At 45.6% G+C, this 24,748-nt stretch overlaps 1 protein-coding gene across 2 annotated transcripts; it reads left to right on the top strand.

Moving 5' to 3' along the window:
* Positions 1 to 24,330, top strand: slc10a7 (solute carrier family 10 member 7). 2 transcript variants are annotated; one of them, XM_071378024.1, is made up of 13 exons: positions 1 to 257; positions 2,362 to 2,444; positions 4,452 to 4,588; positions 4,951 to 5,026; positions 5,388 to 5,426; positions 5,661 to 5,696; positions 11,461 to 11,544; positions 11,852 to 12,017; positions 12,215 to 12,266; positions 17,479 to 17,552; positions 22,339 to 22,484; positions 22,582 to 22,627; positions 23,002 to 24,330. In XM_071378024.1, the coding sequence occupies exons 1-12, from the start codon at positions 158 to 160 to the stop codon at positions 22,600 to 22,602; spliced, it is 1,014 nt and encodes a 337-aa protein (XP_071234125.1). In that variant the 5' UTR covers positions 1 to 157; the 3' UTR covers positions 22,603 to 22,627; positions 23,002 to 24,330. The 2 variants fall into 2 exon arrangements, with proteins under 2 accessions (XP_071234125.1, XP_071234124.1); XM_071378023.1 differs by lacking the exon at positions 22,582 to 22,627.
* The last annotated feature ends 418 nt before the right edge of the window (positions 24,331 to 24,748 follow it).

The raw sequence follows: 24,748 nt of genomic DNA, 5'->3' as shown, positions 1-24,748 counted from the left end.
GCTGCCTGCAGATTATTCGTACGGATATGAAATCGTGTGTCGCTTTATCCATCTTCAAAACTACAACCTGACACAAAGTTTCTGTCGCTATTAGGGCTTGTCCGGACGGGACAGGGAAGTTAGGTTCGGCCCGGGGAGCCGTGTCGAGGCTGGTAATATGGGCCTGTTGGCTAGGGTACGGAAAGAATGGTTTATTATCGGTATAGTGGCAGTAATCGTGTCGGCGAAACTACAGCCTGCAATTGGATTGAAAGGAGGTGAGTTCAAGTTGACACTGATCTGATGTTCTTCAATATTCATGTCAACATTGTTTTTAGATAAACAGTTTATTCAACAACAACAAAAATAATTTAGATCTTGTGATTTGCCATAATGGTTCGGCACAAGGAATGGTAGGTAGTTACATGAGCTGTTGTTGGGACAGTGATATCTGTTGAGCTGTTAGACTCACTTAAGCAGGTGAGCTAACATATCCCATGATCATCACCCCATGTCATTACACTCTAGTCATTGGAAGAATGCATCCTCTGTATGGGTGTTAAGCCCTGATGCTGAACATTAACAGACATCTTCTGTATGGGTGTTGAGCCCTGATGCTGAACATTAACAGATATCTTCTGTATGGGTGTTGAGCCCTGATGCTGAACATTAACAGATATCTTCTGTATGGGTGTTAAGCCCTGATGCTGAACATTAACAGATATCTTCTGTATGGGTGTTAAGCCCTGATGCTGAACATTAACAGATATGTTCTGTATGGGTGTTGAGCCCTGATGCTGAACATTAACAGATATCTTCTGTATGGGTGTTAAGCCCTGATGCTGAACATTAACAGATATCTTCTGTATGGGTGTTGAGCCCTGATGCTGAACATTAACAGATATCTTCTGTATGGGTGTTAAGCCCTGATGCTGAACATTAACAGATATCTTCTGTATGGGTGTTGAGCCCTGATGCTGAACATTAACAGACATCTTCTGTATGGGTGTTAAGCCCTGATGCTGAACATTAACAGATATCTTCTGTATGGGTGTTAAGCCCTGATGCTGAACATTAACAGATATCTTCTGTATGGGTGTTAAGCCCTGATGCTGAACATTAACAGATATCTTCTGTATGGGTGTTGAGCCCTGATGCTGAACATTAACAGACATCTTCTGTATGGGTGTTAAGCCCTGATGCTGAACATGAACAGATATCTTCTGTATGGGTGTTAAGCCCTGATGCTGAACATTAACAGATATCTTCTGTATGGGTGTTGAGCCCTGATGCTTGGTCTGAACATTAACAGGCATCGCTTGCGGTAGCGACCTTTCATATCAGCGATAAATAATATATCTCCACGTTTCAGCGCGTTTATGGAAGACATACTGAAGACAGAAGACTAATTAGCTACCCAGTTATTAGCTATCTAGCAATTCTCCGAACACCCGTGTGGAGGCCGCCAAAAATACTGTCCACTGAAGACTTTGATGAAGCCGGTTAAAAAAAGTGTATATTTTTCATTCGAAATTATTTTGATATGAAAGTAAAAGGCTTTTAAGTTTCTAGAACCATATCGCAAAATCTGAGAATCGATTCACGCTTAGATGGCGTTTTTTGGCTGCAAGAGTCAGTCTACCGTAAGGTCCAACGACCTAATGTGTTATTTTCTACGAGGTAACGATAGACTCCTTACGAGTACATCTTGGGCTGGAGCTAACCTAACTAACCACCAACAACACACCTCTCTGATTCACAGGGGTTGGGTTAAATGCGGAAGACGCATGTCAATTGAATGTTTTCATGTTGTACAACTGACCAGCTTTCCCCTTTCCCAACAACCGTTAGCTAGTTGCTCCCACCCGATTTACAAACGATTTCAGCTACTGTTTCAGCCTTCAGTATCATAATTCATAGTTTATCAGCGATTACCGGAAAGAAAGCGGAAGTGACACGATAGTGCTTCGCACCAAGTAAACAAACGCGTTCGACAGTGCGCTCACCCTGGCCCTGTGCGCAGGCCTGGCACCGCCCAACACACACCCCCTATATCCGGGAGCACAGCACTCCTGTTTCCTTATTTAAGTTCTAGAGTCTAGGAATAATATGCTTATCCTTTATGCCTCATTGTGTGTTCTAATACCTGTGTTTGCTTATGTATGAGTTAACTCGCTTGTTCTCTCTCTCTCTTTGTCTCTCTGTCTCTCTCTCTCTCTGTCTCTCTCTCTGTCTCTCTCTCTCTGTCTCTCTCTGTCTCTCTCTCTCTCTCTCTCTCTCTCTGTCTCTCTCTCTCTCTCTCTCTCTGTCTCTCTCTCTCTGTCTCTCTCTCTCTGTCTCTCTCTCTCTGTCTCTCTCTCTCTGTCTCTCTCTCTCTCTCAGGTCCACTGAGACCAGAGTTCACAATCACCTATGTTGCCGTGTCAGCCATTTTCTTCAACAGTGGCCTGTCATTAAAAACAGAGGTAAAGAGACATTTACGTAGTGAATCCAGACTCCTCCTGTCTAATGATCTGCGATCGTCGTCGTATAGTTTAGTTACCACATAACGGACGTTTTTCCAAAAAGCTATTTCATTGGGGTTTCTCCATTGAGAATTTTCATCTCAAAGGGTTTTGTTTGCATGGTTCATCGATACTTCTCTCTCTCCCCCCTCCCCATATTCCTCTAGGAGTTGACCAGTTTGATGCTTCTCTCTCTCCTCTCCCCATATTCCTCTAGGAGTTGACCAGTTTGATATTTCTCTCTCTCTCCCCTCCCCATATTCCTCTAGGAGTTGACCAGTTTGATATTTCTCTCTCTCCCCCCTCCCCATATTCCTCTAGGAGTTGACCAGTTTGATGCTTCTCTCTCTCTCCCCTCCCCATATTCCTCTAGGAGTTGACCAGTTTGATATTTCTCTCTCTCTCCCCTCCCCATATTCCTCTAGGAGTTGACCAGTTTGATATTTCTCTCTCTCTCCCCTCCCCATATTCCTCTAGGAGTTGACCAGTTTGATATTTCTCTCTCTCTCCTCTCCCCATATTCCTCTAGGAGTTGACCAGTTTGATGCTTCTCTCTCTCCTCTCCCCATATTCCTCTAGGAGTTGACCAGTTTGATATTTCTCTCTCTCTCCCCTCCCCACATTCCTCTAGGAGTTGACCAGTTTGATATTTCTCTCTCTCTCCCCTCCCCATATTCCTCTAGGAGTTGACCAGTTTGATGCTTCTCTCTCTCCTCTCCCCATATTCCTCTAGGAGTTGACCAGTTTGATATTTCTCTCTCTCCCCCTCCCCATATTCCTCTAGGAGTTGACCAGTTTGATGCTTCTCTCTCTCTCCCCTCCCCATATTCCTCTAGGAGTTGACCAGTTTGATGCTTCTCTCTCTCCCCCCTCCCCATATTCCTCTAGGAGTTGACCAGTTTGATACTTCTCTCTCTCCTCTCCCCATATTCCTCTAGGAGTTGACCAGTTTGATACTTCTCTCTCCTCTCCCCATATTCCTCTAGGAGTTGACCAGTTTGATACTTCTCTCTCTCCTCTCCCCATATTCCTCTAGGAGTTGACCAGTTTGATACTTCTCTCTCTCTCCCCTCCCCATATTCCTCTAGGAGTTGACCAGTTTGATGCTTCTCTCTCTCCTCTCCCCATATTCCTCTAGGAGTTGACCAGTTTGATGCTTCTCTCTCTCCTCTCCCCATATTCCTCTAGGAGTTGACCAGTTTGATGCTTCTCTCTCTCCCCCCTCCCCATATTCCTCTAGGAGTTGACCAGTTTGATACTTCTCTCTCTCTCCCCTCCCCATATTCCTCTAGGAGTTGACCAGTTTGATGCTTCTCTCTCTCCTCTCCCCATATTCCTCTAGGAGTTGACCAGTTTGATGCTTCTCTCTCTCCTCTCCCCATATTCCTCTAGGAGTTGACCAGTTTGATGCTTCTCTCTCTCCCCCTCCCCATATTCCTCTAGGAGTTGACCAGTTTGATACTTCTCTCTCTCTCCCCCTCCCCATATTCCTCTAGGAGTTGACCAGTTTGATACTTCTCTCTCTCTCTCCCCTCCCCATATTCCTCTAGGAGTTGACCAGTTTGATGCTTCTCTCTCTCTCCCCTCCCCATATTCCTCTAGGAGTTGACCAGTTTGATGCTTCTCTCTCTCCCCCCTCCCCATATTCCTCTAGGAGTTGACCAGTTTGATACTTCTCTCTCTCTCTCCCCTCCCCATATTCCTCTAGGAGTTGACCAGTTTGATGCTTCTCTCTCTCTCCCCTCCCCATATTCCTCTAGGAGTTGACCAGTTTGATGCTTCTCTCTCTCTCCTCTCCCCATATTCCTCTAGGAGTTGACCAGTTTGATGCTTCTCTCTCTCCCCCCTCCCCATATTCCTCTAGGAGTTGACCAGTTTGATGCTTCTCTCTCTCCCCCCTCCCCATATTCCTCTAGGAGTTGACCAGTTTGATGCTTCTCTCTCTCTCCTCTCCTCATATTCCTCTAGGAGTTGACCAGTGCCCTCCTCCATGTGAAGCTGCATCTGTTTGTCCAGTCCTTCACCCTGGTCTTCTTCCCTGTTGCCATGTGGCTCTGCATCAAACTACTGGCTCTTACCTCAATCAACACGTGGCTCCTCCGAGGGTGAGGAGCTTTGTGTGTGTGTGTGTGTGTGTGTGTGTGTGTGTGTGTGTGTGTGTGTGTGTGTGTGTGTGTGTGTGTGTGTGTGTGTGTGTGTGTGTGTGTGTGTGTGTGTGTGTGTGTGTGTGTGTGTGTGTGTGTGTGTGTGTGTGTGTGTGTGTGTGTGTGTGTGAGGCCATCGGATGTTCCTAACACACAACTACATACTGTATTGGGAGGGGGGGAGGAGGGGGGGGCTAGAGAGGAGGAGTGACGTATATATGAGTGAAAGAGTCCTTTATTCAGCCAGTGGTTCTACCTTACGGTTGCCACGGGCGACGTGACCTTGACAAAGACCCTGTTGTGTGTGTGTGCGCGTCGTCTAGGTTACAGACGGTGGGATGTATGCCCCCTCCAGTCTCCTCTGCTGTGATACTCACCAAAGCTGTGGGGGGGAACGAGGTACGTATTTACATACACATTGTATTATTTTTTTTTAAATGTAACCTTTTATTTAGGCAAGTCAGTTAAGAACAAATTCTTATTTACAATGAGAGGCCTACCGGTGTACATACATACAGGTTGTATGTGGAATTACGTTCTATTTCAAATCAAATCAAATGTATTTATAAAGCCCTTCGTACACCAGCTGATATCTCAAAGTGCTGTACAGAAACCCAGCCTAAAACCCCAAACAGCAAGCAATGCAGGTGTAGAAGCACGTTAGTACACGACAAGTCAGACAGATCCCTATTATGTACACTGTGTGTGTGTGTTGGTTCCTTTTTAATAAACTAAAGGGTATTCTGATTCTTCCCCTCAGGCTGCCGCCATCTTTAACTCCGCCTTCGGGAGCTTCCTGGTAAGACTGAATTGTCTCTCTCGTCTACCATGGAGCCGTGTGAAGGCCTTGAGGTAGACGAGCACCTGTGTGTGGGGGTGTGCAGGACTTGTCCATCTATACTGGACTCGCGCTACAGAAACAGGAAGACGTGGGCTGTTCTGGCTGGGATGAGACTCGCTAACTTCCTTACTATGGAGCCATGTGAACAGTATTGATCCTGTCTAACATATATCCCCTATTCTCTGTCTACAGGGAATAATAGTGACACCACTGCTGTTACTACTGTTTGTAAGTATTTTCTACATGGCGCCTTCACAAAGAATTCACACCCCTTGACTTTGTTTTTCACATTTTGTTGTGTTTAGGATTCAAATTGATTTAAATTGTCATTTATTTGGTCAACGATCTACACAAAATACTCAATGTCAAAGTGGAAGAAAAATGTTAACATAAAAAAAAAATATGACAACTAAAACACTAATCTTCATTTAGACAATTATTCATCCCCCTGAGTCAATACATTTTAGAATCCCCTTGCTGGTTAAGTCTCATGTCTTGCCATAGATTTTCAAGGTGATTTCTAAGGCCACACTGTAACTAGGCCACTCAGGAACATTCACTGTCTTCTCGGTAAGCAACTCCAGTGTATATTTGGCCTTGTATTTTAGGTTATTGTCCTGTGGAAAAGGTGATTTAATCTCCCAGTGTCTGGTGGAAAGCAGACTGAACCAGGTTTTCCTCTAGGATTTAGCCTCTGCTTAGCTCTATTCTGTTTATTTTTATCCTGAAAAACTCCCTAGTCCTTGTCGATGACAAGCATACCCATAACATGATGCAGCCGCCACTATACTTGAAAATATCAAGAGTGGTACTCTGTAATGTATTGGATTTGCCCCCAAAATAACACTTTGTATTCAGGACAGAAAGTATTACTTTAGTGCCTTATTGCAAACAGGATGCATGTTTTGGAGTTTTATTCTCTACAGGCTTCCTCCCTGGTCTTTGTGGTTGAATCTGTGTTTGAAATTCACTACTTGAATTGAGGGACCTTACAGATTATTGTATGTGTGGTACAGAGATGAGGTAGTCATTCAAAAATCATTTTGAACTCTATTATTTCACACAGAGTGAGTCCATACAACTTATTATGTGACTTGTTGAGCACATTTTTACTCCTGAACTTATTTAGTCTTGACATAACAAAGGAGTTGAATACTTGTTGACTCAAGACATTTCAGATTTTCATTTTGTATTCATTTCTAACAAATTCATTTTTAACATAATTCCTCTTTGACATTATGGGGTAATGTGTGTAGATCAGTGACACAAAATCAATTGAATCCATTTTAAATTCAGGCTGTAACACAACAAAATGTGGAAAAATTCAAGGGGGTATGAATACTTTCTGAATTAAATTGAACTTTCTTTGTCACGTGCCAAATACAACAGGTGTTCACCTTACAGTGAAATGCTTACAAGCCCATAACCAACAATGCAGTTTTACCATTATAAGAGTTAAGAAAATATTTACTAAATAAAAGTAACACAATAAAATAACAGTAACGGGGCTACTGGTACCGAGTCAATGTGGTACTGGTACCGAGTCAATGTGGTACTGGTACCGAGTCAATGTGGTACTGGTACCGAGTCAATGTGGTACTGGTACCGAGTCAATGTGGTACTGGTACCGAGTCAATGTGGTACTGGTACCGAGTCAATGTGGTACTGGTACCGAGTCAATGTGGTACTGGTACCGAGTCAATGTGCAGGGGCTGGTACCGAGTCAATGTGCAGGGGCTGGTACCGAGTCAATGTGCAGGGGCTGGTACCGAGTCAATGTGCTACTGGTACCGAGTCAATGTGCAGGGGCTGGTACCGAGTCAATGTGCTACTGGTACCGAGTCAATGTGGTACTGGTACCGAGTCAATGTGCAGGGGCTGGTACCGAGTCAATGTGCAGGGGCTGGTACCGAGTCAATGTGCTACTGGTACCGAGTCAATGTGCAGGGGCTGGTACCGAGTCAATGTGCTACTGGTACCGAGTCAATGTGGTACTGGTACCGAGTCAATGTGCAGGGGCTGGTACCGAGTCAATGTGGTACTGGTACCGAGTCAATGTGGTACTGGTACCGAGTCAATGTGCAGGGGCTGGTACCGAGTCAATGTGCTAGGGGCTGGTACCGAGTCAATGTGGTACTGGTACCGAGTCAATGTGCTACTGGTACCGAGTCAATGTGCTACTGGTACCGAGTCAATGTGCAGGGGCTGGTACCGAGTCAATGTGCAGGGGCTGGTACCGAGTCAATGTGCAGGGGCTGGTACCGAGTCAATGTGCTACTGGTACCGAGTCAATGTGCAGGGGCTGGTACCGAGTCAATGTGGTACTGGTACCGAGTCAATGTGGTACTGGTACCGAGTCAATGTGCAGGGGCTGGTACCGAGTCAATGTGGTACTGGTACCGAGTCAATGTGGTACTGGTACCGAGTCAATGTGCAGGGGCTGGTACCGAGTCAATGTGCTACTGGTACCGAGTCAATGTGGTACTGGTACCGAGTCAATGTGCTACTGGTACCGAGTCAATGTGCAGGGGCTGGTACCGAGTCAATGTGGTACTGGTACCGAGTCAATGTGGTACTGGTACCGAGTCAATGTGGTACTGGTACCGAGTCAATGTGCAGGGACTGGTACCGAGTCAATGTGCAGGGGCTGGTACCGAGTCAATGTGCTACTGGTACCGAGTCAATGTGCAGGGGATGGTACCGAGTCAATGTGCAGGGGCTGGTACCGAGTCAATGTGCAGGGGCTGGTACCGAGTCAATGTGGTACTGGTACCGAGTCAATGTGCAGGGGCTGGTACCGAGTCAATGTGCAGGGGCTGGTACCGAGTCAATGTGGTACTGGTACCGAGTCAATGTGGTACTGGTACCGAGTCAATGTGGTACTGGTACCGAGTCAATGTGGTACTGGTACCGAGTCAATGTGGTACTGGTACCGAGTCAATGTGGTACTGGTACCGAGTCAATGTGCTACTGGTACCGAGTCAATGTGGTACTGGTACCGAGTCAATGTGCAGGGGCTGGTACCGAGTCAATGTGCAGGGGCTGGTACCGAGTCAATGTGCAGGGGCTGGTACCGAGTCAATGTGCAGGGGCTGGTACCGAGTCAATGTGCAGGGGCTGGTACCGAGTCAATGTGGTACTGGTACCGAGTCAATGTGGTACTGGTACCGAGTCAATGTGCTACTGGTACCGAGTCAATGTGGTACTGGTACCGAGTCAATGTGGTACTGGTACCGAGTCAATGTGGTACTGGTACCGAGTCAATGTGGTACTGGTACCGAGTCAATGTGCTACTGGTACCGAGTCAATGTGCTACTGGTACCGAGTCAATGTGCTACTGGTACCGAGTCAATGTGCTACTGGTACCGAGTCAATGTGCTACTGGTACCGAGTCAATGTGCTACTGGTACCGAGTCAATGTGCTACTGGTACCGAGTCAATGTGCTACTGGTACCGAGTCAATGTGCTACTGGTACCGAGTCAATGTGGTACTGGTACCGAGTCAATGTGCTACTGGTACCGAGTCAATGTGCTACTGGTACCGAGTCAATGTGCTACTGGTACCGAGTCAATGTGCTACTGGTACCGAGTCAATGTGCTACTGGTACCGAGTCAATGTGCTACTGGTACCGAGTCAATGTGCAGGGCTACTGGTACCGAGTCAATGTGCAGGGCTACTGGTACCGAGTCAATATGCAGGGCTACTGGTACCGAGTCAATGTGCTACTGGTACCGAGTCAATGTGCTACTGGTACCGAGTCAATGTGCTACTGGTACCGAGTCAATGCGCCGGGCTACTGGTACCGAGTCAATGCGCCGGGCTACTGGTACCGAGTCAATGCGCAAGTGGTACTGGTACCGAGTCAATGCGCAAGTGGTACTGGTACCGAGTCAATGCGCAGGGTCTACTGGTACCGAGTCAATGCGCCGGGCTACTGGTACCGAGTCAATGCGCAGGACTACTGGTACCGAGTCAATGCGCAGGGCTACTGGTACCGAGTCAATGCGCAGGGCTACTGGTACCGAGTCAATGCGCAGGGCTACTGGTACCGAGTCAATGCGCAGGGCTACTGGTACCGAGTCAATGCGCAGGGCTACTGGTACCGAGTCAATGTGCTACTGGTACCGAGTCAATGTGCTACTGGTACCGAGTCAATGTGCTACTGGTACCGAGTCAATGTGCTACTGGTACCGAGTCAATGCGCCGGGCTACTGGTACCGAGTCAATGCGCAAGTGGTACTGGTACCGAGTCAATGCGCAAGTGGTACTGGTACCGAGTCAATGCGCAAGTGGTACTGGTACCGAGTCAATGCGCAGGGTCTACTGGTACCGAGTCAATGCGCCGGGCTACTGGTACCGAGTCAATGCGCAGGACTACTGGTACCGAGTCAATGCGCAGGGCTACTGGTACCGAGTCAATGCGCAGGGCTACTGGTACCGAGTCAATGCGCAGGGCTACTGGTACCGAGTCAATGCGCAGGGCTACTGGTACCGAGTCAATGCGCAGGGCTACTGGTACCGAGTCAATGCGCAGGGCTACTGGTACCGAGTCAATGCGCGGGGGCTACTGGTACCGAGTCAATGCGCGGGGGCTACTGGTACCGAGTCAATGCGCGGGGGCTACTGGTACCGAGTCAATGCGCAGGGGCTACTGGTACCGAGTCAATGCGCAGGGGCTACTGGTACCGAGTCAGGCTACTGGTACCGAGTCAATGTGCATGGCTACTGGTACCGAGTCAATGCGCGGGGCTACTGGTACCGAGTCAATGCGCGGGGCTACTGGTACCGAGTCAATGCGCGGGGCTACTGGTACCGAGTCAATGCGCGGGGGCTACTGGTACCGAGTCAATGCGCGGGGGCTACTGGTACCGAGTCAATGCGCGGGGGCTACTGGTACCGAGTCAATGCGCGGGGGCTACTGGTACCGAGTCAATGCGCGGGGGCTACTGGTACCGAGTCAATGCGCGGGGGCTACTGGTACCGAGTCAATGCGCGGGGCTACTGGTACCGAGTCAATGCGCGGGGGCTACTGGTACCGAGTCAATGCGCGGGGGCTACTGGTACCGAGTCAATGCGCGGGGGCTACTGGTACCGAGTCAATGCGCGGGGGCTACTGGTACCGAGTCAATGCGCGGGGGTACTGGTACCGAGTCAATGCGCGGGGCTACTGGTACCGAGTCAATGCGCGGGGCTACTGGTACCGAGTCAATGCGCGGGGGCTACTGGTACCGAGTCAATGCGCGGGGGCTACTGGTACCGAGTCAATGCGCGGGGGCTACTGGTACCGAGTCAATGCGCGGGGGTACTGGTACCGAGTCAATGCGCGGGGCTACTGGTTAGTTGAGGTCATTTGTACTCTGCATTCAGAAAGACCCCTTCACTTACAGCCTTATTCTAAAATTCTATTAAATAAATGTTTTTACTCCTCAATCTACACACAATACTCCATAATGACAAAGCAAAAACAGGTTTTTATCAAATTTATAAAAAATAAACCGAAATACCTTATGTAATAAAGTGTTCAGACCCTTTGCTATGAGACTGAGTTCAGGTGCATCCTGTTTCCATTGATCATCCTTGTGATGTTTCTACAACTTGGAGTCCACCTGTGGTAAATTCAATTGATTGGACATGATTTGGAAAGGCACACACCTGTCTATATAAGGTCCCACAGTTGACAGTGCAGAGCAAAAACCAAGCCATGAGGTCGAAGGAATTGTTCGTAGAGCTCTGATACAGGATTGTGTCGAGGCACAGATCTGGGGAAGGGAACCAAAACATTTCTACAACATTGAAGTTCCCCAAGAACACAGTGGCCCCCATCATTCTTAAATGGACTCTTCATAGAGCTGGCCGCCCCGCCAAACTGAGCAATCGGGGGAGAAGGACCTTCCCAAAGGTGTTTCCTACTGAAAGGGTTTTTATAATCAATGCCAGTACCTGTTATGTTGCCACATTCTCATCCCTTGTTCATCCTCTCTCCTCCTCCAGCTGGGCTCGTCGTCGTCCGTTCCTTTCTCCTCCATCTTCTCTCAGCTCTTTATGACTGTGGTCGTTCCTCTCATCCTAGGACAGGTCAGTACAGTTTATAGATCCTGTTTTATAAAGACTATACAGGCCCCAATTTAACACTTTTTTTTTTTATATGAGTATTTTTAAACCCTTCATCCTGTGCAATGTCAGTACACTGTTTAACAAAACCTTTTATTAACCTGTTAAAAGACCCAAATAATACCTCCTTTAACCACTTTATAAACCTGTTGTAAATCATCTATAAGCTTTTTATAAAAAACAGATTTCCTGCGAGACTAGCTAGAGAGGAGACCTTCTTTGGTAGTCTATAACACCTCTATAAAGCCCTTATAACCACTATGTATCCCAGGTGTCCCGGCGGTTCCTGAGGGACTGGCTAGAGAGGAGGAAACCTCCGTTTGGAGTCATCAGTTCTTTGGTTCTCCTGATGATCATTTACACCACCTTCTGTGAGACCTTCTCTAACCCGGATATTGAACTGGACCACCTCAGCCTGTTGCTCATCACCTTCATCAGTGAGTCTCTCTGTCGCTCTCTGTCTCTGTCTCTCTCTCTCTCTGTGTCTTTCTGTCTCCCTCTCTCTCTCTCTCTGTATCTCTGTCTCCCTCTCTCTCTCTCTCTGTGTGTCTCTCTCTCTCGGTCTCCCCCTCTCTGTCTCTCTCTCTGTGAGTTCTGTCTAAACCCTCTGATCTGATGCGTTGTCTCTCCCCAGTATTCTGCATCCAGCTGAGCTTCATGCTGTTGACGTTTGTCTTCTCCACACAGTGAGTTTAATAGTACTGTCATGCTGCAGCCTCTAGTGTTATACTGTTACTGTCATGCTGCAGCCTCTAGTGTTATACTGTAGTACTGTTACTGTCATGCTGCAGCCTCTAGTGTTATATCGTAGTACTGTTACTGTCATGCTGCAGCCTCTAGTGTTATACTGTTACTGTCATGCTGCAGCCTCTAGTGTTATACTGTTACTGTCATGCTGCAGCCTCTAGTGTTATACTGTTACTGTCATGCTGCAGCCTCTAGTGGTATACTGTTACTGTCATGCTGCAGCCTCTAGTGTTATACTGTAGTACTGTTACTGTCATGCTGCAGCCTCTAGTGTTATACTGTTACTGTCATGCTGCAGCCTCTAGTGTTATACTGTTACTGTCATGCTGCAGCCTCTAGTGTTATACTGTAGTACTGTTACTGTCATGCTGCAGCCTCTAGTGTTATACTGTTACTGTCATGCTGCAGCCTCTAGTGTTATACTGTTACTGTCATGCTGCAGCCTCTAGTGTTATACTGTTACTGTCATGCTGCAGCCTCTAGTGTTATACTGTAGTACTGTTACTGTCATGCTGCAGCCTCTAGTGTTATACTGTTACTGTCATGCTGCAGCCTCTAGTGTTATACTGTTACTGTCATGCTGCAGCCTCTAGTGTTATACTGTTACTGTCATGCTGCAGCCTCTAGTGTTATACTGTTACTGTCATGCTGCAGCCTCTAGTGTTATACTGTTACTGTCATGCTGCAGCCTCTAGTGTTATACTGTTACTGTCATGCTGCAGCCTCTAGTGTTATACTGTAGTACTGTTACTGTCATGCTGCAGCCTCTAGTGTTATACTGTTACTGTCATGCTGCAGCCTCTAGTGTTATACTGTAGTACTGTTACTGTCATGCTGCAGCCTCTAGTGTTATACTGTAGTACTGTTACTGTCATGCTGCAGCCTCTAGTGTTATACTGTAGTACTGTTACTGTCATGCTGCAGCCTCTAGTGTTATACTGTAGTACTGTCATGCTGCAGCCTCTAGTGTTATACTGTAGTACTGTTACTGTCATGCTGCAGCCTCTAGTGTTATACTGTAGTACTGTTACTGTCATGCTGCAGCCTCTAGTGTTATACTGTAGTACTGTTACTGTCATGCTGCAGCCTCTAGTGTTATACTGTAGTACTGTTACTGTCATGCTGCAGCCTCTAGTGTTATACTGTAGTACTGTCATGCTGCAGCCTCTAGTGTTATACTGTAGTACTGTTACTGTCATGCTGCAGCCTCTAGTGTTATACTGTTACTGTCATGCTGCAGCCTCTAGTGTTATACTGTAGTACTGTCATGCTGCAGCCTCTAGTGTTATACTGTAGTACTGTTACTGTCATGCTGCAGCCTCTAGTGTTATACTGTTACTGTCATGCTGCAGCCTCTAGTGTTATACTGTAGTACTGTTACTGTCATGCTGCAGCCTCTAGTGTTATACTGTTACTGTCATGCTGCAGCCTCTAGTGTTATACTGTAGTACTGTTACTGTCATGCTGCAGCCTCTAGTGTTATACTGTTACTGTCATGCTGCAGCCTCTAGTGTTATACTGTAGTACTGTCATGCTGCAGCCTCTAGTGTTATACTGTAGTACTGTTACTGTCATGCTGCAGCCTCTAGTGTTATACTGTTACTGTCATGCTGCAGCCTCTAGTGTTATACTGTAGTACTGTTACTGTCATGCTGCAGCCTCTAGTGTTATACTGTTACTGTCATGCTGCAGCCTCTAGTGTTATACTGTAGTACTGTTACTGTCATGCTGCAGCCTCTAGTGTTATACTGTTACTGTCATGCTGCAGCCTCTAGTGTTATGACTGTTACTGTCATGCTTCAGCCTCTAGTGTTATACTGTTACTGTCATGCTGCAGCCTCTAGTGTTATACTGTTACTGTCATGCTGCAGCCTCTAGTGTTATACTGTAGTACTGTTACTGTCATGCTGCAGCCTCTAGTGTTATACTGTTACTGTCATGCTGCAGCCTCTAGTGTTATACTGTTACTGTCATGCTGCAGCCTCTAGTGTTATACTGTAGTACTGTTACTGTCATGCTGCAGCCTCTAGTGTTATACTGTAGTAATGTTACTGTCATGCTGCAGCCTCTAGTGTTATACTGTAGTACTGTTACTGTCATGCTGCAGCCTCTAGTGTTATACTGTAGTACTGTCATGCTGCAGCCTCTGGTGTTATACTGTAGTACTGTCATGCTGCAGCCTCTAGTGTTATACTGTAGTACTGTCATGCTGCAGCCTCTAGTGTTATACTGTAGTACTGTTACTGTCATGCTGCAGCCTCTAGTGTTATACTGTAGTACTGTTACTGTCATGCTGCAGCCTCTAGTGTTATACTGTAGTACTGTCATGCTGCAGCCTCTAGTGTTATACTGTAGTACTGTTACTGTCATGCTGCAGCCTCTAGTGTTATACTGTAGTACTGTTACTGTCATGCTGCAGCCTCTAGTGTTATACTGTAGTACTGTCATGCTGCAGCCTCTAGTGTTATACTGTAGTACTGTTACTGTCATGCTGCAGCCTCTAGTGTTATACTGTTACTGTCATGCTGCAGCCTCTAGTGTTATACTGTAGTACTGTTACTGTCATGCTGCAGCCTCTAGTGTTATACTGTTACTGTCATGCTGCAGCCTCTAGTGTTATACTGTAGTACTGTTACTGTCATGCTGCAGCCTCTAGTGTTATACTGTTACTGTCATGCTGCAGCCTCTAGTGGTATACTGTAGTACTGTTACTGTCATGCTGCAGCCTCTAGTGGTATACTGTAGTACTGTTACTGTCATGCTGCAGCCTCTAGTGTTATACTGTAGTACTGTCATGCTGCAGCCTCTAGTGGTATACTGTAGTACTGTTACTGTCATGCTGCAGCCTCTAGTGTTATACTGTTACTGTCATGCTGCAGCCTCTAGTGTTATACTGTTACTGTCATGCTGCAGCCTCTAGTGTTATACTGTTACTGTCATGCTGCAGCCTCTAGTGTTATACTGTAGTACTGTCATGCTGCAGCCTCTAGTGTTATACTGTAGTACTGTTACTGTCATGCTGCAGCCTCTAGTGTTATACTGTTACTGTCATGCTGCAGCCTCTAGTGTTATACTGTTACTGTCATGCTGCAGCCTCTAGTGTTATACTGTTACTGTCATGCTGCAGCCTCTAGTGTTATACTGTTACTGTCATGCTGCAGCCTCTAGTGTTATACTGTTACTGTCATGCTGCAGCCTCTAGTGTTATACTGTTACTGTCATGCTGCAGCCTCTAGTGTTGTACTGTTACTGTCATGCTGCAGCCTCTAGTGTTATACTGTAGTACTGTTACTGTCATGCTGCAGCCTCTAGTGTTATACTGTAGTACTGTCATGCTGCAGCCTCTAGTGTTATACTGTAGTACTGTCATGTTGCAGCCTCTAGTGTTATACTGTAGTACTGTCATGCTGCAGCCTCTAGTGGTATACTGTAGTACTTTCACTCTAGTATTATGGGGCTAGCTCTTCATCTGTACAGTCACTACAGTATACTGTAGTACTGTTACTGTCATGCTGCAGCCTCTAGTGTTATACTGTTACTGTCATGCTGCAGCCTCTAGTGTTATACTGTTACTGTCATGCTGCAGCCTCTAGTGTTATACTGTAGTACTGTTACTGTCATGCTGCAGCCTCTAGTGTTATACTGTAGTAATGTTACTGTCATGCTGCAGCCTCTAGTGTTATACTGTAGTACTGTTACTGTCATGCTGCAGCCTCTAGTGTTATACTGTAGTACTGTCATGCTGCAGCCTCTAGTGTTATACTGTAGTACTGTCATGCTGCAGCCTCTAGTGTTATACTGTAGTACTTTCATGCTGCAGCCTCTAGTGTTATACTGTAGTACTGTTACTGTCATGCTGCAGCCTCTAGTGTTATACTGTAGTACTGTTACTGTCATGCTGCAGCCTCTAGTGTTATACTGTAGTACTGTCATGCTGCAGCCTCTAGTGTTATACTGTAGTACTGTTACTGTCATGCTGCAGCCTCTAGTGTTATACTGTTACTGTCATGCTGCAGCCTCTAGTGTTATACTGTAGTACTGTTACTGTCATGCTGCAGCCTCTAGTGTTATACTGTTACTGTCATGCTGCAGCCTCTAGTGTTATACTGTAGTACTGTTACTGTCATGCTGCAGCCTCTAGTGTTATACTGTTACTGTCATGCTGCAGCCTCTAGTGGTATACTGTAGTACTGTTACTGTCATGCTGCAGCCTCTAGTGGTATACTGTAGTACTGTTACTGTCATGCTGCAGCCTCTAGTGTTATACTGTAGTACTGTCATGCTGCAGCCTCTAGTGGTATACTGTAGTACTGTTACTGTCATGCTGCAGCCTCTAGTGTTATACTGTTACTGTCATGCTGCAGCCTCTAGTGTTATACTGTTACTGTCATGCTGCAGCCTCTAGTGTTATACTGTTACTGTCATGCTGCAGCCTCTAGTGTTATACTGTAGTACTGTCATGCTGCAGCCTCTAGTGTTATACTGTAGTACTGTTACTGTCATGCTGCAGCCTCTAGTGTTATACTGTTACTGTCATGCTGCAGCCTCTAGTGTTATACTGTTACTGTCATGCTGCAGCCTCTAGTGTTATACTGTTACTGTCATGCTGCAGCCTCTAGTGTTATACTGTTACTGTCATGCTGCAGCCTCTAGTGTTATACTGTTACTGTCATGCTGCAGCCTCTAGTGTTATACTGTTACTGTCATGCTGCAGCCTCTAGTGTTGTACTGTTACTGTCATGCTGCAGCCTCTAGTGTTATACTGTAGTACTGTTACTGTCATGCTGCAGCCTCTAGTGTTATACTGTAGTACTGTCATGTTGCAGCCTCTAGTGTTATACTGTAGTACTGTCATGCTGCAGCCTCTAGTGGTATACTGTAGTACTTTCACTCTAGTATTATGGGGCTAGCTCTTCATCTGTACAGTCACTCTAGTATTATGGGGCTCTATTCATCTCATGCTGTAAAATGTCTTCCAATATACTCAGTGATGTTTTAGGTGTGTGTGTTAGTCAGTCTCTGATCTCTCTCTCTCCCGTCCCGTCCTCTCCCGTCCTCTCCCCTCCTCTCCCCTCCCGTCCTCTCCCCTCCCGTTCCCTCCTGTCCTCTCCTGTCCTCTCCCCTCCCGTCCCCTCCCGTCCCGTCCCGTAGGAAACAGTCTGGTTTTACTCCAGCTGACACAGTAGCTATCATGTTCTGTGCTACACACAAATCTCTCACCCTGGGTAAGCAGACAGTTTATTTATTTTTTATTTAACCTGTTATTTTTTTCAGGGATTCATACTGAGACCAAGGTCTTTTTACAGAAAAATACACATTAAAAAAATACAAAATGCACCAATAAAGAAACATGTTCATCAGTAATAAGATTCTTAATCGGCTTCCTGAATTACCCAAGAGGCACCAGGACATCACATTCATCGGTAATAAGATCCTTAATCGGCTTCCTGAATTACCCAAGAGGCACCAGGACATCACATTCATCAGTAATAAGATCCTTAATCAGCTTCCTGAATTACCCAAGAGGCACCAGGACATCACATTTCAGAACATTTTGAAGATTGTTCCACTAAAAAGCTAAAACATGATTCACCTAACTCCTTCGAGACCAAATGAATTTCCAGAGTCATCCATCCCTGAGACCGAGGGGTGGTGACTCGTATGTCTAAAGGTTAGTAATGATGTTGGGTACAGTGGGACTTATTGTTAAAAAACACTTTTATAATTGAACATACATTGCTATCAACCTACGTGACATCAACTGTCTGGTAGAGAAGGTAGTGATGACATCATAGAGGGACAGTCAACTGTCTGGTAGAGAATGTAGTGATGACATCATAGAGGGACAGTCAACTGTCTGGTAGAGAATGTAGTGATGACATCAAAGAGGGACAATCAACTGTCTGGTAGAGAATGCAGTGATGACATCAAAGAGGGACAACCAACTGTCTGGTAGAGAATGTAGTGATGACATCAAAGAGGGACAACCAACTGTCTGGTAGAGAATGTAGTGATGACATCAAAGAGGGACAATCAACTGTCTGGTAGAGAATGCAGTGATGACATCAAAGAGGGACAACCAACTGTCTGGTAGAGAATGTAGTGATGACATCAAAGAGGGACAACCAACTGTCTGGTAGAGAATGCAGTGATGACATCAAAGAGGGACAATCAACTGTCTGGTAGAGAATGTAGTGATGACATCAAAGAGGGACAATCAACTGTCTGGTAGAGAATGCAGTGATGACATCAAAGAGGGACAACCAACTGTCTGGTAGAGAATGCAGTGATGACATCAAAGAGGGACAACCAACTGTCTGGTAGAGAATGCAGTGATGACATCAAAGCGGGACAATCAACTGTCTGGTAGAGAATGTAGTGATGACATCAAAGAGGGACAACCAACTGTCTGGTAGAGAATGCAGTGATGACATCAAAGAGGGACAACCAACTGTCTGGTAGAGAATGTAGTGATGACATCAAAGAGGGACAATCAACTGTCTGGTAGAGAATGCAGTGATGACATCAAAGAGGGACAACCAACTGTCTGGTAGAGAATGCAGTGATGACATCAAAGAGGGACAATCAACTGTCTGGTAGAGAATGTAGTGATGACATCAAAGCGGGACAATCAACTGTCTGGTAGAGAATGCAGTGATGACATCAAAGCGGGACAATCAACTGTCTGGTAGAGAATGTAGTGATGACATCAAAGAGGGACAATCAACTGTCTGGTAGAGAATGCAGTGATGACATCAAAGAGGGACAACCAACTGTCTGGTAGAGAATGCAGTGATGACATCAAAGAGGGACAATCAACTGTCTGGTAGAGAATGCAGTGATGAGTACTAAAACTGTCGCCTGTAATAATAAATAATATTATAATTATAAATAAAGTAGCAGCTGAGTTCATATAGATGATGTTGGCATTTCTGGGGGATAGTACTAGATATAATCGTTAGGGGGAGTACGTGGGCCACCTTCCAAACCTCGGGGATAGTACTAGATATAATCGTTAGGGGGAGTACATGGACCACCTTCCAAACCTTGGGGATAGTACTAGATATAATCGTTAGGGGGAGTACGTGGGCCGCCTTCCAAACCTCGGGGATAGTACTAGATATAATCGTTAGGGGGAGTACGTGGGCCGCCTTCCAAACCTCGGGGATAGTACTAGATATAATCGTTAGGGGGAGTACGTGGGCCACCTTCCAAACCTCGGGGATAGTACTAGATATAATCGTTAGGGGGAGTACGTGGGCCACCTTCCAAACCTTGGGGATAGTACCAGATATAATCGTTAGGGGGAGTACGTGGGCCACCTTCCAAACCTCGGGGATAGTACTAGATATAATCGTTAGGGGGAGTACGTGGGCCACCTTCCAAACCTTGGGGATAGTACTAGATATAGTCGTTAGGGGGAGTACATGGGCCACCTTCCAAACCTTGGGGATAGTACTAGATATAGTCGTTAGGGGGAGTACATGGGCCACCTTCCAAACCTTGGGGATAGTACTAGATATAGTCGTTAGGGGGAGTACATGGGCCACCTTCCAAACCTCGGGGATAGTACTAGATATAATCGTTAGGGGGAGTACGTGGGCCGCCTTCCAAACCTCGGGGATAGTACCAGATATAATTATCAAGTTAAGGGGAGTACGTGGGCCGCCTTCCAAACCTCGGGGATAGTACCAGATATAATTATCAAGTTAGGGGGAGTACGTGGGCCACCTTCCAAACCTTGGGGATAGTACTAGATATAGTCGTTAGGGGGAGTACGTGGGCCGCCTTCCAAACCTTGGGGATAGTACCAGATATAATTATCAAGTTAAGGGGAGTACGTGGGCCACCTTCCAAACCTTGGGGATAGTACCAGGTATAATTATCAAGTTAAGGGGAGTACGTGGGCCACCTTCCAAACCTCAGGGATAGTACCAGATATAATTATCAAGTTAAGGGGAGTACGTGGGCCGCCTTCCAAACCTTGGGGATAGTACCAGGTATAATTACTAGGTTACAAATATGTGTTAATGATTCAGTAATCAGGGGGGCAGAGAGCTGCAGCATATCAACCCTAGTGTTAATGATTCAGTAATCAGGGGGGCAGAGAGCTGCAGCATATCAACCCGAGTGGAGTTGATTCAGTAATCAGGGGGGCAGAGAGCTGCAGCATATCAACCTGAGTGGAGTTGATTCAGTAATCAGGGGGGCAGAGAGCTGCAGCATATCAACCCGAGTGGAGTTGATTCAGTAATCAGGGGGGCAGAGAGCTGCAGCATATCAACCTGAGTGGAGTTGATTCAGTAATCAGGGGGGCAGAGAGCTGCAGCATATCAACCCTAGTGGAGTTGATTCAGTAATCAGGGGGGCAGAGAGCTGCAGCATATCAACCCTAGTGGAGTTGATTCAGTAATCAGGGGGGCAGAGAGCTGCAGCATATCAACCTGAGTGGAGTTGATTCAGTAATCAGGGGGGCAGAGAGCTGCAGCATATCAACCCGAGTGGAGTTGATTCAGTAATCAGGGGGGCAGAGAGCTGCAGCATATCAACCTGAGTGGAGTTGATTCAGTAATCAGGGGGGCAGAGAGCTGCAGCATATCAACCCTAGTGTTAATGATTCAGTAATCAGGGGGGCAGAGAGCTGCAGCATATCAACCCTAGTGTTAATGATTCAGTAATCAGGGGGGCAGAGAGCTGCAGCATATCAACCCTAGTGGAGTTGATTCAGTAATCAGGGGGGCAGAGAGCTGCAGCATATCAACCCGAGTGGAGTTGATTCAGTAATCAGGGGGGCAGAGAGCTGCAGCATATCAACCCTAGTGGAGTTGATTCAGTAATCAGGGGGGCAGAGAGCTGCAGCATATCAACCCTAGTGGAGTTGATTCAGTAATCAGGGGGGCAGAGAGCTGCAGCATATCAACCTGAGTGGAGTTGATTCAGTAATCAGGGGGGCAGAGAGCTGCAGCATATCAACCTGAGTGGAGTTGATTCAGTAATCAGGGGGGCAGAGAGCTGCAGCATATCAACCCGAGTGGAGTTGTATTATTTACATCCATCTTAAGCAAGGCATCTAGCACATCACGGATAGTAAATTGTTGAAATGAAAACCGATTGACTAGAAGTTGCCGTGTTAACCGTCAAGGCTGGCAGAGGGAAGAGCAGTCAATTTAAACCACCGGTTTTTTCTTCTTCTTCTCTCAAATAAAAAGTCTGCAGAGATGATAAAAAAATTTTTTTTTTAAAGCACCACTTATCCCATTCTTCTCAGTTATGATGCCTGAGTCAGACTTTCTTAAGATGAAGAAGAGGAATTTGTACGCTTTTAGTGCATTTTACTGTTATCCAATTTTTTTTATAGAAGGACCACCAGAGAGGAGTCAGGGATGGAGCTTAGAAAAGTATCTTGATATAGCGTTCTCAGTCGAGATGGTACATCTGTTTCTCATGTCTGAAAGATTCCCCCAGGCTGGATTTTTCTCCTCTGAATGGGGTCAGGAAGAAAACCAAGGTTTAGAGAGATCTTTCACTCTGAGTTGTTTAAAAAAAAAAAATGGTGTGTGTTTATTTGCTCGAGAAATAAGGATGAGGAATGTTCTTAAAGCCAACCCCGAGTCAGGAAGCAGGAGACAAATGGAGGCTAAATCAGAATAGAAATTGTCATGTAAAATCCTTTGATGAGAGAAAGGGGGTGTAAATCATAGCAACAACTAAATGTGTATTCTGGGTTCTGGACACAGCTACAACCAGGAACTCGGATCTCTTGCTAACATAAATATGTCAGTTGACCAACACTAACCTGCAAAGACTCAATGCATCCACTATGTCTATAACAAATACCATGAATTTGATCACATCCAGTAATACCATGAAAATTATACAGAAATGGATCAAGCTAAGCTTGTGTTTCTCAAATGGTAATATCTATTTTCTTTCTTTACCTCTTCTTCCTCTCTCTCTTTCCCTCTCTCTCGTCTCTCTTTTTCTCCCTCTCTCCTCCCTCCCTCTATCCAGGTATACCCATGTTAAAGATCGTGTTTGAGGGGTATGAGCATCTCTCTCTGATCTCCGTCCCTCTCCTCATCTATCACCCTGCTCAGATCCTACTGGGTTCAATACTGGTCCCCACCATCAAGAGCTGGATGAACAGCAGACAAAAGGTAGACAAAACACACACACACACAGACATATATCTATTTATCTATCACACCAACTATTATCTAACTCGGTCCCTCCGTTCTCTCCTCTCTGGAACAGCCTAGTATTTTATTGCATTGATACCTACAGTACTCTACCTGTCTGTGTGAGTAGAGAAACGTCACCTAATTGGTCTGTGTGTCTAACCCACTAACACCTAGCTACTCACCTGGATTTAATTGGTCACAAATGGTGCTAATTGGCAATTAATTCATTGGTCTTAATTCTGATATAGAATGTTTTTTTTTTAATCACTGTTGGGTTTGAAGGGGACAAATCTAACTCGCTTGTGAAATATATATGTGTATATAAAGATGTTACCAATTAAATCACTGTTGGTTTGGAGTGGAGGGTTTTGGGAAGGTTGAACTGTGTCGATGGTGGCTGGGTCATTTTTATAATCTTCACGAATATTGCTTATATGTGTTGCATCGACGTCAGTCAACACTTTTGCTAAATTAAAATATTGTGTGTCCACAGGGAGTGAAGTTGACCGACCTGCAGCCCATCTGAAGTGTACTCTGTGTCGTATTACCTACACTTCTCCCCCGTGTGTACACTTATTCACTCCCCCCTCATGGGGAGTATCCTTTAAACTGTGACAGAAGGGACTACTTCCTTCCTCCTACGTATCTCTCTGGTGGAAGGATACATACAGAAACACAAGTGCCTTATCACAACCACGTGACTCGCAAACACGTAGTCCTGGGCTTAAACGGTTGTGATGGTTACTATGACAAAACTTGTATGATTATTCGATGGTTTACTTTTATACGAACATTAGAAGTCTCTATTTTTGTATCCCCCATGAAGATGGTGTCTACTTCCTGCGAGACAAGAAGTGCTACTGATCATCATCAGGAAGTGATTTCTGAGACGGCACCGCCTGCCATGGGCAGACAGAGACTGGCTGGGGACCTTGTCCTCTTTTCGAACTATTTTTCTGGGGATGTTACATTCAGAAGACTCTTTTTCTGACAATCAGTTTTTATGGTGTTAAACGATGACTAGTTTACTGATAGTTTCTAATGCTTGTTTAGGCTTTTTTGGGGAGGGGGGGGGGATAAAAAAAACAAAAACATTATTACCATAGTTGAAGGACAGACATCTGGTGATGTCTCCCTGATGTCTCCCTGGCATCCTATTTACTCTAAAGTGCACTACATTTGACCAAGGCCCGGCCATCGGTAGTACACTACATAGAGAATATAGGGTGCCATTACGGACACAGAAAAAACTCTGGGGGAGGAAATCTCCAAGTCTCTGACCATGAACCAATAGGTCTACATTCAACAGATGGAGATATGACTATAGCATGGTTCCTTATTCCACAGGTCAGAGAGGGCTTCTCTTCTACTTCCTATATTTCTATCTGAACAGTGAACATGTTAAACTATGTCAGAAGTACGTCCCAAATAGCACCCTAATTCCCTATATTATAGTGCACTGCTGTTGACCAGGGCCCATAGAGCTCTGGTAAAAAAAATAAGTGCACGACGTAGGGAATAGAGTGCTATTATTTGAGACGCAAGCCCCCATTGCCTAGGTGCCTTGGCATAACGTCAGAAAATACATACTAACACATTTGATGATTATTTTGTTTTCAGATTTTTTCTAACGCTATTACCAAACAAACACTGTGTGACAACAAGGACCAATGGCAACGTGTTCCACATTAAATTCTACTCCTCTTTGGGCCAGTCGGGACTCTCGGTACTGAAAAGATAACCTTTCAGTTTGGGCCTAAGTTAGAAGGACAGGAGCCGGGGTTTCTTCTTCTCTAATATGAATAAAAACTGTGATTTTAAACACTGTGGAGTTGGTCTGTTTACTGTGGATCTGTGTTCTGTATAGTACTAGTTTACTGTGGAGTGGGTCTGTGTTCTGTATAGTACTAGTTTACTGTGGAGTGGGTCTGTATAGTACTAGTTTACTGTGGGTCTGTGTTCTGTATAGTACTAGTTTACTGTGGGTCTGTGTTCTGTATAGTACTAGTTTACTGTGGAGTGGGTCTGTGTTCTGTATGGTACTAGTTTACTGTGGGTCTGTGTTCTGTATAGAACTAGTTTACTGTGGAGTGGGTCTGTGTCCTGTATAGTACTAGTTTACTGTGGAGTGGGTCTGTGTTCTGTATAGTACTAGTTTACTGTGGAGTTGGTCTGTGTTCTGTATAGAACTAGTTTACTGTGGGTCTGTGTTCTGTATAGAACTAGTTTACTGTGAGTCT

Source organism: Salvelinus alpinus, chromosome 31, assembly GCF_045679555.1.
Source record: "Salvelinus alpinus chromosome 31, SLU_Salpinus.1, whole genome shotgun sequence".
NCBI classification, from domain to species: domain Eukaryota; kingdom Metazoa; phylum Chordata; class Actinopteri; order Salmoniformes; family Salmonidae; genus Salvelinus; species Salvelinus alpinus.
The sequence above is the reverse complement of the archived record's forward strand: the minus strand, read 5'-3'. Positions and strand labels throughout refer to the sequence as shown.